The sequence below is a fragment of the Staurois parvus genome, unplaced genomic scaffold (genome assembly GCF_062004578.1).
Source record: "Staurois parvus isolate SC_StPar_1 unplaced genomic scaffold, SC_StPar_1.0 ptg000309l, whole genome shotgun sequence".
NCBI lineage: Eukaryota > Metazoa > Chordata > Amphibia > Anura > Ranidae > Staurois > Staurois parvus.
The window spans coordinates 783637-808816 of NW_028318105.1; the positions used below are offsets into that span (position 1 = coordinate 783637).

Genomic DNA, 25180 nt, shown 5'->3' on the forward strand with positions numbered 1-25180 from the left:
AACACAATCTTCATAGTGTAATACTGCTTTTTAATGGCCAAATAGAGATAAGCCAAAAAAGATACCTGGACCTGACGAAGTCACGAGTTACGTGACGCAACGCGTCGACGGCAATAGCGTGGTGACGTACTTCCGGCGTGACTCCATTTTGGAACACCTTTTTGGTCATGCTGTACACCCAGCTCACTGTTATGACCTGGATACAAGCAACTGTAATGTGAGTGTATCTTTTTTGGCTTATCTCTATTTGGCCATTAAAAAGCAGTATTACACTATGAAGATTGTGTTCTCTTCTTGGTTTATGGGCATATGAGCTTTTATACTTGATGAGAGTATATCTTCACCTGCCAATTGGTCCGGTTGAGTATTGCTTATTTGATGACTGCCTGCACCATCCTACCTGAGGAGCCACCAGTTTGAGGGATCCAGAGGTGATCTACATTTGCTTTGTGGCCCTGCGGGGTCGTGAAGTGGAGGTGAGAGGCCATTGCAGCCATACTGCTTGGGATCACGTTTGAAGGGTGCTGTTACTCACCTGCACGTCTTGGAAATTACAGCATTTTTATGAACTGTGGACACTTCATTTGTCTTGCACAAAGCATTTGCTATCTGTTTGGCTTCTCCTGTAGATACTCACTTGGTCTTCACTGGGTACCCTTTGGGTACTAGGGGTCACTATTTTCTTATATATCCCCATGTGGATTTGGGTCATCTGTTGCCCCGTTTGTTAAGGTCCATTTTTTAGTACTTTATTTTATGTAAATCATTTATAATACCTCGAGTGTTTATTATTAGGTATAGCGCTGCATCACTTTTATATTTATTTGTACGATCGTTCCTATTTGGTATAGGTTAGATGCTGGCTGCTTTTTAGTTGAGTTTAGTATTTACCATAAAAGCGCAGGAGGACATTTTTATACATTATTCTATATTGTGTATATTTGCATCAATTTGATCACTCAACTCAATCCGTGATCAGCTATAACCAAAAACATCCTCACATGCTGCTCATGGCTGGGACCAAGCGCACTATGAGAAAGCTTTGGGAATACACCCAAGAGGTTTACCAGAAATACCCCTAAACTATATCATAGCCCCAGAGATGGGATAGTGGAAAGAGGGGTTTGAAACCCAGCCACCTTGTTAAAGGAGCATTTTTCAGCTAGTCTAATCCTTCCTCCACTGCTACACGTACAACCAACTTGGTTCCCGAACATGCTGCCTTGGAGACATCCACCACCCACAGAGCAGGCAGACTCTGTGCATTCCCTGCTTGGAGGTGACTCCCCAGACCATCTGAAGGAACCTGATGACCCTACCATGAGCAGCCATTTCTATAGGAATTTCATCCTGTTCCCTACCAGGTGGATAATTGAAAATATGTTTGCTTATAAGATAAATCACTACAAAAAAAAAAAAAATCTCAGCACCTGCTTGCCACACCTTTGTAACAGTTTTTAACATTGTTACAGGACACTACCACATCCCCAATGACACTTTAGGAGCTGTGATTACAATCATCCCAAAAGAATGTAAGGATCTTACAAAACCATCCAGCTTCTGCCCTATTGTCTTAAATACAGATTTAAAACTTTTTACAAAAGTTATAGACAAGGTATACAATGTATAACTCATATGGATAAAATTTGTTTTATCCCTAACACGCAAATGAAGGACAACACTGCCAAAGCCCTTAATGGCATTCATGTATCCATTAAAAGAAATGTACCCACTATTCTATTATTCGACCAACGCTGAAAAGGCATTCGATCGCGTAGATAAGACCTTCTCCAGAGCCAGTTTCCAATATCTTGGAACTCGACAATCTCAGAAAATGGTTACCCGAACGGTATTTGTCTCTATCCATCAAAATTAAAATAAATGAAGCATTTTCAGATGCCTTTACACTAGTTAATGGCACAAAATAATGGTGTCCTTTTCCACCCCTTATGTTTATCTCGACGCTTGAACCTCTATTATGCCATATCAGAGCTAATCTCAACATTCAAGGTATCAAAGCTGCAGTTTTGGAACATAAGGCAATGGCTTATGCCGATAATTTGCTATTGTTCATTACTTAACCACCTACTTCCCTAATGTTCCTCTGCACAAAATCATATTAAGTGTCCAGGGGTTAACCTTACCCCTTTCCATGAATTCCATATTTTCTGCAAACTTTCTACCCTTTTTTACTAGAATCACAAATGGGATGTATTTTGGTTGTAATTTTCACATTTTTACACTAGGCATTTTACGGTGTATGCATCGGGTGGCAGTGCTCAGTAGGGCTACTAACCAACAACTTCCAAGAAAAGATTTCAGCCATAAAGAAATTACATTGTTTTCACATTCTGTGGTCTGTCTCATTATACTGTGCATGTGTCTGAAAAAACACTAGGCCTGACCACTATACCATGGGATGTGCCTAACCATATACACATGCTTGGCAATTCAAAAAGCCTGTATTTGCATGTTTTTAGGGGACTGCAATGGAGCAGTGGAAGCAGGTACATTAAAAAGGTATGATTTGGCATCAGAAGGTGCCTGCTTTGCATCTCTGGGAACAATTTGCACTGCATTACAACGTGACAAGAGTGTTTCAAGAAAATTAACTACCTTCTCTCTTGTTTCAGACGTCTCACTATTTTCTGCACTTGATAAAGTCTGTTGAGTATTCGCTCATTGACCTGAAAAATTAATAGAAAGTGTAATGTTCAGTTTTTCATTTTGTTCAACAGAAGAAATAAGTGCACAGTGGATAATGCTGCAATGCAGCAGGTGACCACACAGTTGTGCTCAAAAGTTTGCATACCCTGGAGTAAATCGTGAAATTTTGGCATAGCTATTGAAAATATGACTGATCGTGCCAAAAAAATTTTATTTACTTATAGCAATTATATGAAGCCATTATCACACAGTTGTCTGACTCCTTTTTATAAATCATAACATTAATCAACTAAATGGTTTTGATCAAAAGCTTACATACCCTGGAATGTTTAGTTTTGGTACAGACACACAAGGAGATACACACAGGTTAAAATGACAATTAAAAGATTAAATTTCCCACATCTGTGTCTTTTTTAAATTACAATTAGTGCCTCTGTATAAATAGTCAATGAGTTTGTTAGCTCTCACATGGATGCACTGAACAGGCTAGATAATGAGCCATGGGGAGTATAAGAGAAAACTGTCAAAAGACCTGCGTATCAAGGTAATTGAACTTTAGAAAGATGGAAAAAGATATCCAAAGCCTTGAATATGCCAGTCATTACTCTTCAATCTTTTATTAAGAAGTGGAAAATTCAGGGATCTCTTGATACTAAGCCAAGTTCAAGTAGACCAAGAAAGACTGCAGGCACAACTTCCTGAAGAATTGTTCAGGATGCAAAGAAAAACCCACAGGCAACCTCAAGAGAAATACAGGCTGCTCTGGAAAAGCCAGTGTGGATGTTTCAAAGAGAATGATACGATATTTGAGCATAAATGAGCTGCATGGTCGAGTTGCCAGAATGAAGCCTTTACTGTGCCAGTGCCACAAAAATGCCCAGTGAGGCATGTCAAGGTGTTGACAGGCATAGTGTAACCAGGCTTTTTAGTGGCATTGGCTTCTTTATGGCAATTTGACCATGCAGCTCATTTTTGTTCAAGTATCGTTGCATTATCCTCCTTTAAAACCACCACACCATCTTTTTCCAGAGCAGCCTGTATTTCTACAGCGGTTACCTAGGGTCTTTGTATCTCAAACAATTATTCTAGCTGTTTTGGCTGCAATCTTTCTTGATCTATTTGACCTTGGCTTGGTATCAAGAGATCAAGGCCTTGAATAACTTTTTATATCCTTTATAAAGTTCACTTGCCTCGTTACGCAGGTCTTTTGACAGTTCTTTTAAGCTCCCCATGGCTCGGTATCTAGCCTGCTCAGTGCATCCACGTGAGAGCTAACAAACTCATTGATTATTTATACACACTAATTGCAATTAAAAAAAACCACAGATGTAGGAAATTCATCTTTAAATGCCATTTTAACGTGTGTCTGCACCAAGGCCAAACATTCCAGGGTATGTAAACGTTTGATCAGGGCCATTTGAGCAATTTCTGTTATCATTATGATTTTAAAAAGGAGCTAAACAACTATGTGATAATAAATGGCTTCATAGGATCACTATCCTTAAATAAAAGACAGTTTTTTGGCTAGATCAGTCGTATTTTCAATATCAATGGCAACCTTTTACTATTTCTGTCAGGGTATGCAAACTTTTGAGCATAACCATATACAGCAAGTCCTCTACTTATTCGAGTTGTGGACTTTCAAAGATACGAACAACCTCCAAGTCGCGAACTTTCAAAGATGCGAACATGTATTCACATGCCAAATCACGAAAGTAGCTCATGTGTCTGCCGGACATTGTCAGCTGCGTGCACCCTCTGCCACAAGCGGTTGTTCTGCTGTGTACTTTACTGTATAGTATAATAGTGTACAGTGTTGATTTCAAGCCTAGGATGTCTGGAAGCAAGCATAAAAGTAGTGGTCTTGTCTGGTCACTCTATGCCAGCTCTTGTATGTTAGTTGTTCTACTCTACCTCTCAAGGTACTGTAAGATTACACATACTTTCTTTACAGTATTTCTTGTGTTTGTTTTTTATGCATTATTTGTGTGAAAAAGTATTACCTTACTTTGTTGGACTTACAAACAAATTGGACTTCCGAACGAACTCCCAGAACGGAACTTGTTCGTAAGTAGGGGACTCAAGCCGGCCATACACGGGTCAAATTCTGAAATAATTTTCTTTCGAAAATCTTTTGTAAGAAATTTCATTAGAATTTTGCACCATTAGTGGGTCCCAAAAACAGCTGATTTTCGTGTGACCATCGAATCTGAGTGATCAGGCATATTGGAAATGTTTTGAAAAACGAACAAATTTTGAATCAATGATGGGAGAATCATGCAATAAATATTAAGCTGTGACATGGAAAGAAAAGAACATTCTTGGCCACAAAAATTCTTTTCTGTAGCAACAGAGGTGATATTGAAGACTTGGTTGGTCGAATTTCTAAATCAATGGTGGCACCATCAGGTTACAAAACGCACAAAGTTTCCGATTTTTTAAAGAAAATTTGTTTGGAATTCGACCCACGTATGGCCTGCATTACTGTACTGACAGGCACACAGATTCCCGTGCAGACATTTAACCTGTTAAACTGTAAGTTTAACAGACTTGAAAGCCACAGAACGAAGTATGTCATTAAACAACAAATGAACAAAAATGCACACTGTATTTGAACCTACTAGCCCTACTTGTATGCACAGGCTATTTTCTTGATAAAGAGAAACTTTGGCTTTAAGTAAAAGGTGTACAAAACTGTAAAAAGATTTTCAAATGCGGACCTCCTTTTCTGAAAGCACCAGTTATCTGGGGTGTCATTTTAATACCATGTTTGCAGCACTTGAATCACTGTCTGGAAAAATTATGCACGATATGTTCCGACATCAATCCTGATTTACATTATTGTTCTGGATTTAAAGTTCTATTTATCAGCAAATTTTCTATTTCTGTGAAATAAATAAATCTATCACCAACACACAAAAGCATTAAGTTGCAATCACAGCCAGATATAGAAACATTTAATTGTTTGAAAACTTCATGCTTACTAGGTTCCAATACATTGTATGCACATACTATATGTGTATGTATACACACACACTGCTCAGCATAAATGAGTGCACCCTAACAGATTTGTCAGCAAACCTTTACTTTCTTTTTAGAATTAACATTTTCTATGGAAAACTATACTTAAAATGAGGGCCATTGATTGCAAACAAGATTTGTTAATTTGCGCACACACACACAAAAAAGTATTTTTCTTAAATTCATTTAAGACCATATTACAAAAATGAATACACCCCAATGAAAGTCTTAGGAGCAAAGCAAAATTTTAGACAACAAAATCCTAATTAACAAGAATTCAACTACAGGTGAGTAATTATTCATTAAACAGATATCCAGCAGAGAGTTGATTAAAAGTGTGTTACTTAAAGAAAACCCTTTCCAATTTCATGCTGTCAGCAATGGTAACACCTGGAAGAGAAATGTCACATGGCCTGAAAAAGAAAATTATTTCTTTAGAAAAGAAAGTTGAAGGCTACAAGAAGATCAGCAAAGCTTTACTTATCAGTCAGACTGCTGTGGCAAAATTGATACAAAAAATTAACAAAGATGGAACTTCGACCATCTCACAGAGACGTCCAGGCTGTCCACGGAAGTTAACACCTCGACAGGAGCATCGTCTGATGAGAAGGGTTGAAGAAAAATCACCTTGCAAGTTAGCTAAAGAAGTAGAAAGCTAAACTGGGGTGATTGTTTCCCATGACACAATACGGCGAACACTGCAGAGGAATAGCATGCATGCCTGTTATGCACAAAGGAAGCCTCTCTTAAAGCACATACACAAAAAAGTCTGCCTAGAATTTGCCAGGGCCTATGTTGAAAAAGAAGACTGGGACTCTGTACTCTGTGTGATGAGACCAAGGTAAATGGTTTTGGAACTGATGGCTTCAAAACTGCTTTGGCGTTGCAAAGGTGAAAAGTTCAAAGAAAAATGCATGGTGCCTACAGTGAAACATGGTGGTGGCAGTGTCCTTCTGTGTGGCTACATGAATGCTGCTGGTGTCAGGGAGCTGCATGTCATTGATGGTATCATGAATTCACAGATGTACTGCTCTATATTGAAAGAGAAGATGCTACCATCACTCCATGCTCTTGGTCATCATGCACTTTTCCAACATGACAATGTTTCAAAACACACATCGTGTGTTGAATTTCTTAAGAAGAACTGGGTGAAAGTGATTCAGTGGAAAAGTATGTCTCATGATCTGAACCCAATCAAATACCTATGGGGAATTCTGAAGAGACAAGTTGAGCATTCCGATCCAGCCAGCATCCAGGCTCTAAAAGAGTAGGGAGAGGCCTCTCCCTACTGCCTTACAAAAATGGGTGAGCCATGGAGAAACAGCAGACAAACTTGTTGACCTAGTGAAAAGGTACCTAGCTACTGAGAATTCTACGTCCTCCCTCAAAGACTCACCGACTTTCCACCCCAAGAACACACCGCCCCCAGCTACAGGTAAGACAGCATCAAGGGATGGGGGTGGAGAGAGAGAGAAAAAGGGGTACTAAAGCACTCTGGGCTGCCATCCAAGTACTAACCAGGCCCGATCCTGTTTGACCTCCAAGATTAGAGGATATTGAGCATATTTAGGGTGATGTGGCCATAGGCTCACCAAACAATCAGATTCTGGTGAGATAAGTAGAAAAAAGGGAGGCTCTGAAAGTTTTGATGGAGGAAGATGCTAAATGTACGTTTAATGCAGTAGCAAAACGTTATCAGATGGGTAATAAGCCAGGGCAATTATTGTCAGGAGTATTATAGTCAAGGAAAAATGGAGAACTTTTTAGCTAGAATTAAGGATAAGAAGGGAGAGTTAAAATGTTCAACGAGCGACATTACAAAAGTTTTTCAGGAATATTATCAACAACTTTATAAAGTGAGGAATAATCAAAATCCTAAGGAGGCTCAATCAAGGAAGATTAAAGCCAGCCAATATCTGAAAGAGGTAAAATTTCCTATAATATCAGAATAGATTATTAAATAATCTGAATAGAGATGTCTCTAGTGCTTTTAATTGCTGCCTCTATTTCTACTTTAAAGTAGAAAAGAGTCCAGGTCCAGATGGGTACTTGCAGCAAAGATGCCCACTCTTGGCTTTGATTTTTGTGCCGTCCCTAGATCCCCTCTTGCCGACAGTTCAAGCAAAATCGGGAGATACAGGGCATAGAGGTTGCTGGAAAGGAACATGAACATAAAGTCTCTGTATTTGCAGACAACATATTGTTTTACGTATTGAATCCAAGATAAACATTGCCCAATATCCTGAAGGAATTAAAAAGATATGGGAGATCTTAAATTTTAAAATCAATATAGATAAATCTGAAATATTAAAATATTTCTGTCCCTCAAGGGGAGTCCAGGGCCCTTAAATAGATGTACCCATTTGAATGGAAACAGAAGGGTTTTGAAATACTTGGGTATAAATATGTCCTCTTCAGTGAAAGATCTGTATCAAGATAACTATATATATTTTTTTAAATAAAATCAAACAGGCTTTGAATGGGTAACCTATTGGTGGCCTCTCTTTGATGGGTAGGATTAATGTGATAAAAATGGGGATAAATATACCTGCAACCTACGTTAAAACTCTACAGTTACTGATGTCATTTATTTGGAAACACTGGGGCCCTCATATAGCATATAAAGAGCTCAATAAACCCAAGTTAAATGGGGGACTAGCTCTTCTTGATTTTAAAAAATACCACAAGGCAGCAGTCATGATTAAAGCAATGAAGCACCCTTAGGTCAGGTTATATGGTTGACAAGTCAGTATAGAAGCTTGTCCAAGAACTTAGCTTTTATAACATTAGAAACTCTACGAGTATGGGATAATCTCCATAAAAGTATGAAATGGCAGTATAATAGTCCTTTAACGCCACTTTCAGGCAAACTACTTCCCACCAGGGAAAGACATTAGGACATATTTATATTGGGCATCCTCAGATTGAGATTAAAGGATGCTTTAAAATGGGAAATCTATATGTTCACTATTAGAACTAAGAGATAGATATGGTACTATACCATGGGATGTTTGGAGATATAGGAAACTTCAACATTTTATAGCCTCATTGCCAAGACCTCTTCATTCTGTGGGCTAAATCAAATAGAGAGGATTATGGAACCAGGTAGGACACCTAAGCATAGTGTGTCTCATCTTTATAAAACATTGATGTTGTCCCTGGATCCAGGGGTGAAGAATTTTTTAAAGGGATGGGAGCTATAATTGGATCAATCCATCTCAGAAGACCTAAAACATAAAATCACAAATGATGTATTCTCTACATCAGTAGATACAAGGATAAAAGAAATTAATGATAGCCTCCAATGTAAAGGGGGATGCGACACTGACCACAAAGTTAGGATTTTTTACAGACTAGCAATATAAAGAGGAGCTTCTACAGTGGCCACCAATGTAATGGGGATTTACACTTACCAATAATGTAATAGGACCATTCACAATGACCACCAGTGTAAGGAGGGATTTACGCTGGCCACCAATGTAAGGGGGACATTCACATTGGCCACTAGTGTGAATGAAAGGATTCTACACCAAGCCCTAATGTAATGAGAAGATATACACTGACCACCAATGTAACTGATATATTTAGCCTATGTTCATATTTGTGCATGTTGGGAACGCATGCAAAAAAAAAAATCGGTTTCCTGACAACACAAAGATGTGCCGCCTTTTAACAGATACACAGCAGTGCCATTAACTGTTAATGGCACCCTCATGCATCTGCTGATGTGTGCGTTTCCACATGCACCAAAATTTATGGTGCTGTGGCTTGGTGTGATTTTGAAAAATGGTCAGGGACTTTATTTCAGCATTTCAAGCACATAGCACAGCCCATTTAATTAACGGGCTGCCCTACAAACAACATACATCTTTATCTACCCTGTTGTTGGATTTTTAGACACATATAATACTTCTTCTAGTGTCTTGAGGCGATTATGAATGAAAGAGCCATTGAAATAAAAAATGAAGTGTGATTTTATTCTATCACACAATGGTGTCAAATAGCAATGTAAAGCGTATTATGAACAGTTCCATGTAGATAAAACTACTGTAGAAATAACAAACAAAAGTTCAGAGATAAAGAAAGAGTCACCATTATTAGGTATTGAAGTACGGCCATGTGCTGTGTTGTCCTGTCCTTCAAACTCTACTTGTCCTTCTCATGTCTCCTTGGGAAGAACCCGGACGTGACTATATTGTAGCCGGAAGTGATCTCAGTATGCACCTGTTGCAGCTTCTCAGACGTGTGTATGCAAGAGTCATGTAGCGTGTAAGTGTGTGTCAGTACCTCCTTATCTCATGGTCTTTTATGAGGCAAATGTACGTCATAGTTAGTGATCTTAATACCTTCTATGGAAATTATTACTGCTTAGCAAAGCCATTTCATATAAGGAAAGGATGCTATACATATGATGTTTGATGGACAGGAACATATGTATGCTGATGAACCCTCAGCTATATATTTAAAGAATAGTATAGCTTAAGAACATATCAATGTATAATCACTAAACTATATATGTATCAATGTTAGAAACGTATACTAAATACACACAGATACTATTAAAATACATAATGTAATAGTAAGTCACTTCTAATAACCTTGACATATACTACCAGAGACGTCTATGCCTAAATATAGTATACTCAACCTTCAACTGATTTAGCTAGTTCAGCTTAACTTATTCATATCTTTTTCAGTCTCAGTTTAACTTATTTATATCTTTTTCAGTCTCAGTTTAATTGAAGAATACTAATACTACCATTTGTCAAAAGACCATTTACACATATTGATATTAATTATGACTAATCATAAAAACCAAATATTTTGCAAGCTTGCCATCAATATAAGTGCCGAATCATAATTTAGATTTAACACCTGTAAGTACAGCTTTGCATCCTAAATTTCCCTGTTAACCTCTGCACCTCCCCTTTTCCTCTCGGTTTCAACTGCCCCCTCCCACCTTAACTCTTTATGCCTCCTCTACTCATCTCTATATACACACACACACACTTTGCTTACCTTTGTAGAATAGGCTGATAGGCTCAGTGACCACAGTTGCAGGCAGAATTCAAGCATGCCCCTATTTACCTCCCCAATGGACAGCATTCAGCAGAGGTTATGGTGGCTGGAACCACAGTGGGGCAGAATTTACATATGAATGCCCCCGCTATTTACATATCAATGTCGCTGACCTGTCTCTATTTACATATGCATGCCAGTTATTTACATGTGAATGCTGACACTGTGTGTGAGTCATGGTAATAGGGCAGAGCTGGGCAGCATAAGTAACAGCACTTCACACTGAGATATGGGGACAGAGTTCACGACAAAGATTTCAAAGGACAAGGGAATGTAAACTGGGACAGTTGGCAAGCATGGGACAGCTGCTTTGGGCTCCACAACTATGACTGGGCCCAGGGCAGCTGCCCTTTTTGCCCCTTCTTAAAGATGGCCCTACACATAATTTGTTTGTTCACAGTTAATAAGATGGGGCACTTTCACTCAATGTACAATGCCCATCTAGGGCCTGAAGAGAGGTAAGGGGGTGGGATGGGATGGGAGGGTAGGGTAGGGAGAATATTTAGATTTATACATAATTCAACATTCCCCCCCCCCCCCTTCTTAAAAGGTGAGATAGATGGGTAGAAGGGAGAACTAGTTAATAAAGGGCACATCATCTGTCCGTTCACCGGTAATAAAATTTCGCACTTCCACTGAATGTACAATGCCCATTTTGGGCCGGAAGGGAGGTAAGAGGAAGGGAGGTAAGAGGGAGGGTGGGGTGGGGATTTAGAGAGAATATTTACATTTATATATAAAATTTACCTTTTTTTTTTCCTCTCACAATATAATCAATATAATTATCGCATTGAAATGGCCTGTAATCTCACACAAAATAATAGCAGGAGGTTGGGAAAACAGTGGGAGGAAGGGAAAGGAGAGTGTAAGAAGATATGGGGAGTAGGTGGCAGGACCAGGCAATTTCAATATTTTATGCATTCCAATTTAGAGGACCTCTGCCCCTCCTACTGTCCCCCTTTTTCTCTTTTAAGGGGAACAAGGCGGGATGAAAACAGAATGGGGACTTAAGACAAACCTTTTTATGTTTGATTTTTTTCTTTTGTATGGGGAGTATGAGTCCCCACCAGGACTCATCAACACCCAGGCACTGGAGAGAAGACCCACAGTCTCACTGCAGTAGGAGCAGACCAAGAAGGCCACATGGAGCACACCTGTGAGTGCAGGAAGCCAGAGAACAGCAGCTCTAGTGAGCTCAAAGCTGGAGGTAGCTAGATTTTCACCAATGGCCACCACATCCCTGCCCCCTACCCTCCATGTACCTTTAATCACAAGCTGATGGCTGCAGTAGCCGACTCCTGGCTTGAAAGTGATGCGGCAGCTCCATAGATGCCAATCACTTTCACAGGACTGGCAGCGTGGTGCGCACCCACCCCGTGGTTCCCAGGCTCTCCTGCTCTTACTGGAGCCTGGGAACACAACCGCCAGCTAGGGGAAGGAGAGAGCTGTGAGGCCGAGGAAAATCCATGCCTCGATCTCACATGCAAACAATGAACCCGGGAGTGATGTTACTTCTGGTTTCAGATAAACCATTTCCTGGCCAGTACAGCCAGGGGACACATCTAACCATCGGATTTCTGCTAAATTAGATGGTGTGAAGGGCAGGGGAGACACTGGGGTCTATTAGACCCCTGATGTCTCCGTAAAGAGTACCTGTCACCTGCCCAATGCTGCCACACAGGGGTTTATTAACCCCTTGCCATAGCAATCAAGTACAAAAAATAGAAAAAAAATGTTTTAAAAAATAAAATCATAATAAAATGTTAAAATTAGTACCCCATTCATTTATGTTAATATACACAGTGCCACACACATACATTATTATTATTATACAGGATTTATATAGCGCCAACAGTTTGCTCAGCGCTTTACAATATAACGGGAGACAGTACTATGACGGTCGTGGCGTCCGACCCCCAGCCCTTCTCATGAACTCGTGACCGAAGGACTAGCCAATCTAAAACCGCGCTATCACGTGCATAACAATGCCACGCTCAGCTGCACCATGCACAAAGATTTTCCAGCTAATGGACCACAATCTATGTACCTGCAGCCTCAGAGCGATTGTTACTGGGTCAGTGTCAGGGAGCCAGACACACAAGGAGGTGCAATTAAGGTAGGTTTATTAATATAAAAATAAGACAAGAGTCTATGCAAGTCCAACAGCGGAAATCGTAGCCAAAGCCGGGGTCAAGAGCCAGGAAGAATCGTCGCCAGAGCCGGGATCAGGAGCCAGGAAGAATGGTCGCCAGAGCCGGGGTCAGAAGCCAGGAGAAGTCTTAGCCAAAGCCGAGTCGGTATCCAGGAAAGCAATGTGTAGCTAAACAGGAGCTTGCTGTTGTGCAACAGACAGGACACAAATGCAATGGACAACCACAAAACAGCAGACTTATATGTGATAAGCCGCCACCTCCTGGGGGAGGAGCCGCAGAGGGCTGAAAGCATAAAAGATCCCACAATGCTTTACAGACACCTAAGATGGATGCCAGCACATGGAGCAGCACAAGGTCTGAGGAAAGGTAGGACCTTGACAGTACCTCCTCCTCAAGGGCCCCTCCCCCTCCGCGGCTCAACATAAGGCTTCTGTGGAAAGCGGGCGTGAAAAGCGCAGAGGAGGGCAGGAGCATGAACATTCGCGGAAGGAACCCAGGAACGCTCCTTGGGACCATAACCACGCCAATGGACCAGGAACTGCACCCGACCGCGGACCAACCGAGAGTCTTGGATGCGGCTCACCTCATGCTCCTCATGACCGAGGCGGAGAGGCAGTAAAGCGATTACAGACCAGAGGGTTCAACAGGGATACGTGGAAGACATTGGAGATACGCATCCCAGGAGGAAAAGCAAGGTCATAAGCAACCGGGTTCACCCTGCGGAGGATGCGGAAAGGACCAACAAAACGGGGAGCCAGTTTCGGTGCGGGCACCCGAAGATTGAGGTTGCAAGTGGACAACCACACCCGATCTCCGACCTGATATGAAGGAGCGGGCAACCGTCTACGATCAACCTGGAGCTTCTGGCGCTGAGCTGAGTCCTTCAAGGACCTCTGGATCTGCCCCCACGAGGAACGCAGGACAGCAAGATGGTTATCCACAGCCGGAATGTCCTGTGGCGAGAACAACTCAGGCAATACAGCGGGTTGGAACCCATAGTTGGCCATGAAGGGAGACATCCTGGAGGAGGAGTTGACAGCAGAGTTCCTCGCCAACTCTGCCCATGGCAGGAGATCGACCCAATTGTCTTGATGGTCAGAGATATAGCAGCAAAGGAATTGTTCCAGGGCCTGGTTGGAACGCTCCGCAGCCCCATTGGACTGAGGGTGGTAGGCCGAAGAGAAGGAGAGCTTGATACCCAACTGGGAGAAGAAGGCGCGCCAGAACCTGGACACAAACTGGCTCCCTTGGTCCAATACAATCACCTTAGGCAACCCATGCAAGCGAAAGATCTCCCTGGCGAAAACCGTAGCCAGTTCTTGCGCAGTCGGCAATTTCTTGAACGGAACACAATGGCACATCTTGGAGAAACGATCAATGACCATAAGAATGACCATATGGCCTCGAGACGCAGGGAGGTCTACAATAAAATCCATGCCCAGGTGTGACCAGGGACGCTCCCCATTTGGAATGGGTTGCAGAAGGTCCAATGGAAGATGCCGAGATTTATTCTGGGCAGACAGACAGAACATGACGCTACATATGAGGCGATGTCAGAACGAAGAGATGGCCACCAGAATAAACAAGAAACGACCCAGGACAACTGGTTCCTCCCTGGATGACCGGCGGTCTTGGAATTATGGTAGGTATGCAGCAAGCGGATGCGCAATCCTTCAGGTACGAAACATCTACCAGCCGGTCTCTCAGAGGGAGCATCGGTTTGAGCCGCCAAAATCTGCTCACCAAGGGGAGAAGTCAGGCTGGTACGAATGGCAGCCAGGATCTGATCCGGAGGTATGACAGAGGTCGGCTCAGAGTCCTCCCTGGACAGCTCAGAGTATTGCCGCGACAAGGCATCAGCCCTGACATTCTTGGAGCCAGGCAAATAGGAGACCACATAGTAAAACCGCGACAAGAACAAAGCCCATCTGGCCTGACGGGGCATCAACCTCTTAGCTTCCGAGAGATATGTCAGGTTCTTGTTGTCAGTGAGAATGAGAACTGGGACCTCAGAACCCTCGAGCAGGTGCCTCCATTCCTTGAGAGCCTGAATAATGGCCAACAACTCCCTGTCTCCAATCTGGTAGTTGCATTCTGCGGAGGAAAGCTTCCTGGAGTAAAACCCACAGGGAAGTAGGGGTCCATCAGGCGACCAACGCTGAGACAGGAGGGCGCCTACTCCCGTCTCAGATGCATCAACCTCGAGGACAAAAGGCAACCCAGGATTGGGATGAGACAGTATCAGAGCCGAAGCAAAGGCGGATTTTAGAGCTTCGAAAGCTAAGATGGCCTTGGATGACCACTTGTGGGGATTACTGCCCTTCTTGGTCAGATTGGAGAGAGGCTTGGCCAGCGTGGAGAAGTTCCTGATAAAAACTTCCGATAATAGTTGTCGAATCCCAAAAAGTGCTGAATGGACCGGAGGCCACTGCAGAACCGCCAAAACCTTCTGAGGGTCCATGGAAAATCCCACAGCGGAAATGATGTAGCCCAAAAAGGCAACCTGGGATCGATGAAATTCACCCTTCTCGAGCTTACAGAACAGCTCGTTCTCACGTAATCGTTGCAGCACTCGCTTAACATCGGGGATATGAGACTCCATGGACGCAGAGTAAACCAGGATATTGTCCAAGTAAACCACCACGCACTGCTGCAACAAGTCACGAAAGACATCATTAATGAACTCCTGAAAGACCGCGGGTGCATAACACAACCTGAAGGGCATAACCAGGGATTTATAGTGGCCGGTTCTGGTGTTGAACGCGGTCTTCCACTCGTCCCAGCCCTAAGGTCGAGTTTAGTAAAGACCGTTGCTCCCTTGAGGCGGTCGAACAACTCGGTTATCAACGGAATTGGGTAAGCATTCTTAATCGTGATTCGATTGAGACCCCTAAAATCAATGAAAGGCCTCAATTCACAGCCCTTCTTTTTCACGAAGAAAAAGCCAGCTCCTGCTGGGGAAGTTGCCCCCGGGAAAGCGCATCCACAACGTACTCCTTGTTGTGGGCTTTTGAATCATGTCTCAAAAATATGACTTTTATCAAGACATAATATTATATGGCAAACAGCTCAGCATAGCCGGATGCTAAGAGTTAATTTTGTCTTGGTTGAACCATCAAGAATTCTAGTTAAAGAAATGGAGAGAATGGGGGAGTAAAACTTTTCCAAGACAATAAGACTGTTTGAACTGTCAACAAGGACTATTTGTATATGGAGGTTGAGAAGAATGCACATACAGAAAAGTCAAACACATAGCCAGATAGGACTTTGACTTTTAAACATTTCAACAATAATGAGACGGGAACTCAACTGGTTGAAAGCTTAACCAAAACCTGTAGAGTGTGATGAACTAACAGACCTCTGAAACTATTACCATATACTATTGTTCACCAAGGGTGAAAGCATTAACAATTGTTTACCATGAGTCCAATACAAGGGCCATGCAAACAGAGAGTTTTTTTTTCCTACACAGAGAAAATGTTGATTCTGAAACAAAGGGGTGAAATTTAGGACATTTAAGTCTAAAAGTTCACTGTATATCATGACAAAAATATACTACAAAAACATATCATAAATAAGATGTTATAGATTTTAAACACCACTAAATACTCAGCAATGGGAACTATATATCACTAATTTGAGTATTGAGATGATGGGAAGTAAGATGTATTATAGACTAGCATTAGTTACATGTCTTATCAGGAAACAAACAGGATGGTACTTCAAGGAGGAATAACTGAATATACACCTATATTCCATGGTCCCTATTTAGAATAATATAGGTATGATGACTGCTATATCTGGAAAGAGCCGTATATTTTATTCCTGAAATTACCTGAAGATTCCACCCAAGGTATGAGTCATCTCAAATGCTCACATTGTTCTGTGATACATGACCGCCACCTGGCGGGCAGGTGAGAAATAGCTTATGTACACACATTTCTCAACTAGCCAATCAGGAAGCCTGGTGGGAAGGTATCTTAGAACAATGGACTAGTGGATATAAAAGCCCATGTGCTTTAAGAAAAAGAGAGATCCCTCATAAAAACCTCATGGAAAGACCTGACATCTGAAGAAGATCTCTGCTGAATAACTACTCTTCCATCTTTTCAAACTTCCTAAAACTTTAAACCTCTAATCTGATAACTTCCTACATTCTCCCCTACTGAATCTTTCACTTGCCCTATATATCAGTCTAAAGGCGTTCCACTGCCAGCTAAATCCACGGGAGAGTTGCCTAGTCTGAATTCCGGGTGTGGTGAGATATTTATTTGATTTTGTATTAATTATTTTCTCTGTTGTGTGGAATCATAAAATTACCTTAGTGTATCATAACAATATTGGGTAGTTAGATATATGTAGAAAGATACTGTGTTACTGTTAAAAATTGTTTATTGCCATATTATAAATTTTTTCATATTTCATAATTTATTGAATATTAATAACCAGAGTATCATATATCAAGGGCTTGCTTCTTGCAATCCTATGGCCACGGCTTGTAAGAATATAACCTTTGAGATATTCGAAATTATTAATTATTAATAAATTTAATAAATATCATATCATTTAAAATTTGTGATTGATGTAATTAGTTAGAGACCTTATTAGTGTGTCTTACATTGGTAGGATATATTTTTGATTGTGTGTACCAATATTCATTTATCACCAGTCTTTTGCGTTTTGTGTTAATATATATATAATTTTTGTACATAAATAAATTTTTATATTTATCTATTATAAGGCAAATTTTGTGTGTATGGTACGAAATCATATTGGCTAAAAGAATTCAAGGTATAATAATAAGTGGTGAACAAATTATCAAAGTGTCCAAATTATTGGTTTACTAAATATTTGCCGTATTTTAACGGCTGGAGGCACTGTAATATTTCATCTAAGGGAAAGGGACACGCCCTTTATAAATAATATATATCCTTACATAAACCACCACAACATCCTCCATGGCCTGATTCTCCGCAACCAAAAGAGGATACACCCTGCCACGGGGAGGAGTGGCACCGGGTTGTAAGGATATGGCACAATCGTATGGACGATGAGGAGGCAGAGCACCGGCGCGCACCTTGTCAAACACGTCCAGGTACTCCCCATAGTCAGTGGGCAACACAGAGTCCGAGGAGGCACACAACACCTTAACAGGTCCACGGATGCAACCTGCCCCACACTGTGGAGACCATGAGAGAATCTCGGCTGACACCCATTCAAAGGTCGGATTGTGCTTCTGAAGCCAGGGATATCCCAAAACCATGGAGTAGTGCGGGAAAGAAATTACCTGGAAACAGGCCAACTCCCTGTGAGCAGCCACAATAGCTACTTCCACCGGCAGGGTCTCGTGGGTAACCTGCGGCGGTTGCAGGGGCCTGCCATCTATCGCCTCGAAAACCAATGGAGTAACTCGAGCCTGCAGAGGAATGGAGTACTGGGCAGCAAACAAACTGTCCATAAACAACCCACCAGCACCAGAGTCTACCAACGCCTGAGCCGTCACCGAGCCTTACGCCCAAGAGAGGACAACGGTGATTAGCGGTTTATCTTTGCGGGAAACCGGGGACAAGGAAACTCCACCCAAGACCTGCCCCCGAAAGGATCTCAGGTGCGAGCGTTTCCCGGACGGACCGGACAGGACTGCCGAAAATGCCCACCGAGACCACAGTACAGGCAGTGACCCTGCCGATGCCGAGAGGCCCGCTCCCCCTCGGAAAGGGGAGCAAACCCCAGCTGCATGGGCTCACCGTCAGACAAGCCATCCCCAGGAGGTGTGGGAGGAGAGGGAGGAACGGGTTGGACAGAAAACGTGGGCGCCAATCGGTTAGGAAGCTTCCGCAGACGCTCCTTAACTGAAGGCCTCTCCCTGAGCCTGGTGTCAATCAGGATTAGGAAGGAAATGAGTGCTTCGAGCTCCACAGGCAGTTCTTTGGCTGCAATCTCGTCGTTCAACGCATCTGAGAGACCATGAGAGAAAGCAGCCACCAGAGCCTCATTGTTGCAACCCACCTATGCCGCCAGGGTACGAAATTCTATGGCGTACTCGGCAACGGTTCGTGAACCCTGATGCATGGACATGAGCAGCTTACAGCAGAGGCGGAGCGAGCAGGCACATCAAATACCGTACGGAAGGAGGCAACAAAACCAGCAAACTCGTGAATCACAGGGTTATTGTTCTCCCATAAGGGATTTGCCCAGGCCAAGGCCTTGTCCGAGAGCAGCGAGATTAGGAAGCCCACCTTTGACCTCTCAGTAGGAAAAGCATGGGGTATCAATTCAAAATATATGCCCACTTGGTTAAGGAAACCCTGAAACTGACTCGGTTAACCCCCAAAGCGAAGGGGGGCTGAACCAGTCATACCTCTGGGCACCGCAGGTGCGGCAGCAGATGCGGAGGTAGGCGCAACAACTGGAGCAAAAACGGGAGCGACCACAGGAGTGACAACCAGCCTAATAGCACCAGGAGCAAGGTGCGCTGTGCGTGCAAGCAGCGTCTGCAACGCCTGAGCGAACTGAGCCAACAAGAGATCCTGCTGATCAAGTCTGGCAACCAACATAGGGAGCGGGGGCGTACCTGCACCGTCAGGATTAATGGCATTCATGTAGTGTCAGGGAGCGAGGAGCCAGACACACAAGGAGGTGCAATTAAAGGTAGGTTTATTAATATAAAAATAAGACAAGAGTCTATGCAAGTCCAACAGCGGAAATCTTAGCCAAAGCCGGGGTCAAGAGCCAGGAAGAATTGTCACCAGAGCCGGGATCAGGAGCCAGGAAGAATGGTCGCCAGAGCCGGGATCAGGAGCCAGGAAGAATAGTTGCCAGAGCCGGGGTCAGAAGCCAGGAGGAGTCTTAGCCAAAGCCGAGTCGGTATCTAGGAAAGCAATGAGTAGCTACACAGGAGCTTGCTGTTGTGCGACAGACAGGACACAAATGCAATGGACAGCCACAAACAGCAGACTTATATGTGATAAGCCGCCACCTCCTGGGGGAGGAGCCGCAGAGGGCTGAAAGCATAAAGGATCCCACAATGCTTTTCAGACACCTAAGATGGATGCCAGCACATGGAGCAGCACAAGGTCTGAGGAAAGGTAGGACCTTGACAGTCAGGTTAATTACGCAATTAAACCCTTCACATTGCCACCGTCGCCTTTTTGTAGAGAAAAGGAGGAAACTCGCCAATATTAGCAATAACACTATGATGTTTGAATAATCGTCTGTATACACACGGTCACCGCAGGCAGAGGTATATAGAGGTTTAAAAACACACAGTAGTGCTCTTCAGAGACAGAGATTCTTAGTTTGCATTAAAGAGCTTTCGAAACAGTTCAACGCTTTTCAGATAATAGGATTTATTACTAAAAAAGGTCAAAATGGTGCAATAAAAATATTTACAGAAAACAATGTAGCATATATATATATATATATATATATATATATATATATATATATACACATACATACATACATACATACACACATATATATCACACATACAGTTGTGTTCAAAATAATAGCAGTCAGACATCACTAACCTGATCAATCACTGTTTTGGTAGAAATTATATTTCTACATGGCAAATAATTTACTAGCACGTGTAGTACAGTAATAGAAATCCAAGAGACCCAACAGTCATGACATGCTTGCTGCTGATTCTGTGTAATTGAATCACTAATTGAAAGGGGCATGTTCAAAATAATGCCAAAAATAAAAGTAAAAATGCATACTATATAGTATTTATAGTATGCAGGTGGTATCTCACAGTATTAAAACTTATTTGATATAGTACATGCGGATTAACGTGACTGTTGTGACACAGTGAGCAATAATTAACTTTCGTAACTGCTGTGACTGTGGTACTATATAATATTAACAGTATTCAAATGGTATCTCACAGTAACAAAGCTTATTGGATATAGTTCAAATGGTATCTCCCTACCCTTTCTCATGGAATACTAACCACATGACCTACAAACTACCTCAGATGTAAGTGCTGGCTCTACTCTTTTACCTGTACCTTGATGTTACTCTTATGTGATCATTAAACATACTACACTATTGGAGTTCTTTTCTCTCTGGGCTCATTTTTTTGGCACTGAGAGTCCTTATCCTGAAGGATCCTTTCTTGGTTCACATCTGAAAGCATGATCCCCCTGATGGGTGGAAATTGTACTGCTGGACACAGTTAACCTGAGATGTGGAAACCTGCTTTGGATAGATGACAGCTGGTGAAGCATCCCCACCTGATGATCACATCCGCATGCTGAGTTCCCACCCCCAGAGTACCAAGGAGTAGGTCTTATATACTCCAACGCACATTTATCTGTGCTATCTGGTTAATGCATAGTATGCTCATTGTTTCCAGCCACAGCAGTCACGAAAGTTATCCGCTGTTCATTGTGTCACCACAGTCACATTACTTTGCATGAACTATATCCTACAAGTTTACGTTACTGTGTGATACTATCTGGTCGGTGCATAGTATGCACATTGTTTCCAGCCACAGCAGTCACGAATGTTAATCATTACTCACTGTGTCTCTACAGTCACATCACTCTGCATGAACTATATCCAATAAGCTTTGTTACTGTGAGATACCATTTGTATACTGTTAATATTATATAGTACCACAGTCACAGCAGTCACGAAAGTTAATTATTGCTCACTGTGTCACAACAGTCACATTAATCCGCATGTACTATATCAAATAAGTTTTAATACTGTGAGATACCACCTGCATACTGTAAATACTATATAGCGCCGCATTTGTACTTTTATTTTTGGCATTTCTTGGAGGATCTGAGGTTGTTTCCGCTTCTATGCTGGCTGCTCCCGTCTGTGTTTTTCCTTGTTGTCACCCAGCGCTCATATTTTTATTGTTTACATTATGTTCAAAATAATAGCAGTGTGGAGTTCTATTAGTGAGGTCATTCATTCTTTGAAAAACAGGTGGCAATTATTGCCCTTATTTAAGGAAGGAAGGCAGCAAATGTTGTACATGCTGGTTACAGTGCATTTCTCTCTGAACAATGTCTGGAACGACTAATTTTCCTCAGAATTTCAGAAGAACAGCGTACCTTGATTAAAAAGTTGATTAGAGAGGGGAAAACATATAAAGAAGTGCAGAAAATGATAGGCTGCTCAGCTAAAATGATCGCAAATGCTTTAAAATGGCAACTAAAACCTGAAAGACGTGGAAGAAAGCGAAAAACTACCATTCGAATGGATAGAAGAATAGCCAAAATGGCAAGGACTCAGCCAACAATTAGCTCCAGGAAGATCAAAGAAGGTCTAAAGTTACCTGTGAGTACTGTTACAATTAGAAGACGCCTATGTGAAGCCAAGCTATCTGCAAGAAGCCCCCACAAAGTCCCACTGTTGAAAAAAAGACATGTGCTGAAGAGGTTACAATTTGCCAAAGAGCACATTGACTGGCCTAAAGAGAAATGGCGCAACATTTTGTGGACTGATGAAAGTAAGATTGTTCTTTTTGGGTCTAGTGGCCGGAGACAGTTTGTCAGATGACCCCCAAACACTGAATTCAAGCCACAATACACTGTGAAGACAGGGAAGCATGGTTGTGCAAGCATCATGATATGGGGATGTTTCTCATACTACGGTGTTGGGCCTATTTATCGCACACCAGGGATCATGGATCAGTTTGAATACATCAGAATACTTGAAGAGGTCATGCTGCCTTATGCTGAAGAGAAAATGCCCTTGAAATGGGTGTTCCAACAAGACAACGACCCCAAACACACCAGTAAACGTGCAACATCTTGGTTCCAGACCAACAAGATTGACGTTATGGAGTGGCCAGCCCAATCCCTGGATCTTAATCCATTAGAAAACTTGTGGGGTGACATCAACAATGCAGTTTGAGGCAAAACCAAGAAATAGAGAAGAACTGTGGAATGTAGTCCAATCATCCTGGGCTGGAATACCTGTTCACAGGTGCCAGAAGTTGGTTGACTCCATGCAACACATATGTACAGCAGTTCTCAGAAACAGTGGTTATACAACTAAATATTAAGTGATTCAAAGGAAAGCAAAATCTTCAAACATTTTTCAGTTTACATAGTGAATGTTTGAGTTTGTAAAGAATACAAAACACTGCTATTTTTTTTGAACAGTCTAATATTCACTTTTCTTTCAATTTTTTTTAGAGGAACAACAAAAATCAAATTTGATATATTTTTCTTCATGTTTTGATTTGGAATAGAATGTGTAGTGTTCCCAATGCATTTGTGTGTATGGAAATAAAAACTATTAGAAGGATTTTGAGCTTTATTCACTTTTTTCAACACACTGCTATTATTTTGAACACAACTGTGTGTGTGTGTGTATATATATATATATATATATATATATATATATATATATATATATATATATATATATATATATATATATATACATATACACATACATATACATATACACACACACATACATACATACATACATACATACATACATACACATACATACAGTGGGGATTGAAAGTTCGGGCACCCCAGCTAAAAATTTGTATTAATGTGCATAAAGAAGCCAAGGAAAGATGGAAAAATCTCCAAAAGGCATCAAATTACAGATTCGACATTCTTATAATGTGTCAACAAAAGTTAGATTTTATTTCCATCATTTACACTTTCAAAATAACAGAAAACAAAAAAATGGCGTCTGCAAAAGTTTGGGCACCCTGCAGAATTTATAGCATGCACTGCCCCCTTTGCCAAACTGAGACCTGCCAGTGTCATGGATTGTTCTCAATCATCGTCTGGGAAGACTAGGTGATGTCAATCTCAAAGGTTTTAAATGCCCAGACTCATCTGACCTTGCCCCAACAATCAGCACCATGGGTTCTTCTAAGCAGTTGTCTAGAAAACTGAAAATAGTTGACGCTCACAAAGCTGGAGAAGGCTATAAGAAGATCGCAAAGCGTTTTCAGATGTCAATATCCTCTGTTCGGAATGTAATTAAGAAATGGCAGTCATCAGGAACAGTGGAAGTTAAAGCAAGATCTGGAAGACCAAGAAAACTGACAGAACAGCTTGCAGGATTGTGAGAAAAACAATTCAAAACCCACGTTTGACTGCACAATCCCTCCAGAAAGATCTGGCAGACACTGGAGTTGTGGTACACTAGTCCACTATAAAGAGATACTTGTACAAATATGGTCTTCATGGAAGAGTCATCAGAAGAAAACCTCTTCTATGTCCTCACCACAAAAATCATCATTTGAACTTTGCAAATGAACATATAGACAAGCCTGAAGCATTTTGGAAACAAGTTCTGTGGACCGATGAGGTTAAAATTGAACTTTTTGGCCGCAATGAGCAAAGGTACGTTTGGAGAAGAAGGGGCACAGAATTTAATGAAAAGAACCTCTGTCCAACTGTTAAGCATGGGGTTGGATCAATCATGCTTTGGGGTTGTGTTGCAGCCAGTGGCACAGGGAACATCTCACGAGTAGAAGGAAAAATGGATTCAATAAAATTTCAGCAAATTTTGGATGGTAACTTGATGCCATCTGTGAAAAAGCTGAAGTTAAAGAGAGGATGGCTTCTACAAATGGATAATGATCCTAAACACACCTCGAAATCCACGGGTGATTACATCAATAAGGGCGTAAACTGAAGGTTTGGCCATGGCCTTCACAATCTCCTGACCTCAACATAATTGAAAATCTATGGATAGACCTTAAAAGAGCAGTGCGTGACAGACAGCCCAGAAATCTCAAAGAACTGGAAGACTTTTGTAAGGAAGAATGGGCAAAGATACCTCAAACAAGAATTGAAAGACTCTTGGCTGGCTACAAAAAGCGTTTACAAGCTGTGATACTTGCCAAAGGGGGCAGTACAAGATTAACTCTGCAGGGTGCCCAAACTTTTGCAGACGCCATTTTTTTGTTTTCTGTTATTTTGAAAGTGTAAATGATGGAAATAATATCTAACTTTTGTTGACATATTATAAGAATGTCGAATCTGTAATTTGATGCCTTTTGGAGATTTTTCCATCTTTCCTTGGCTTCTTTATGCACATTAATACAAATTTTTAGCTGGGGTGCCCAAACTTTCGATCCCCACTGTACATACATACACACACATATATATATACACACATACACACAGAGAGCAATAACACAACAGGGAGATAACAGAAAGAATGTTAGAGAGGTAGAATACTTGCCGTCAGCCTTGGTTTAAGCAGCTTCAAGGGTCAGAGCAAAAGGGTGCCTTTTCTCCCAAAGTTGGTTCCTG

General features: G+C 41.6%; 1 protein-coding gene across 2 annotated transcripts in view; it reads right to left on the reverse strand.

Moving 5' to 3' along the window:
• The window catches only part of TFPT (TCF3 fusion partner), a 152193-nt gene that overhangs the window by 89982 nt on the left and 37031 nt on the right, over positions 1-25180 (reverse strand). The window contains exon 3 of one of the 2 annotated variants that reach the window (XM_089683418.1): positions 2617-2687. The exons of the other annotated variant lie outside the window; for it this stretch is intronic. Within the exon in view, the coding sequence (XP_089539544.1) occupies positions 2617-2687 (71 nt within the window). The remainder of the gene's footprint in view (positions 1-2616; positions 2688-25180) is intronic. 2 annotated transcript variants of the gene reach the window in all.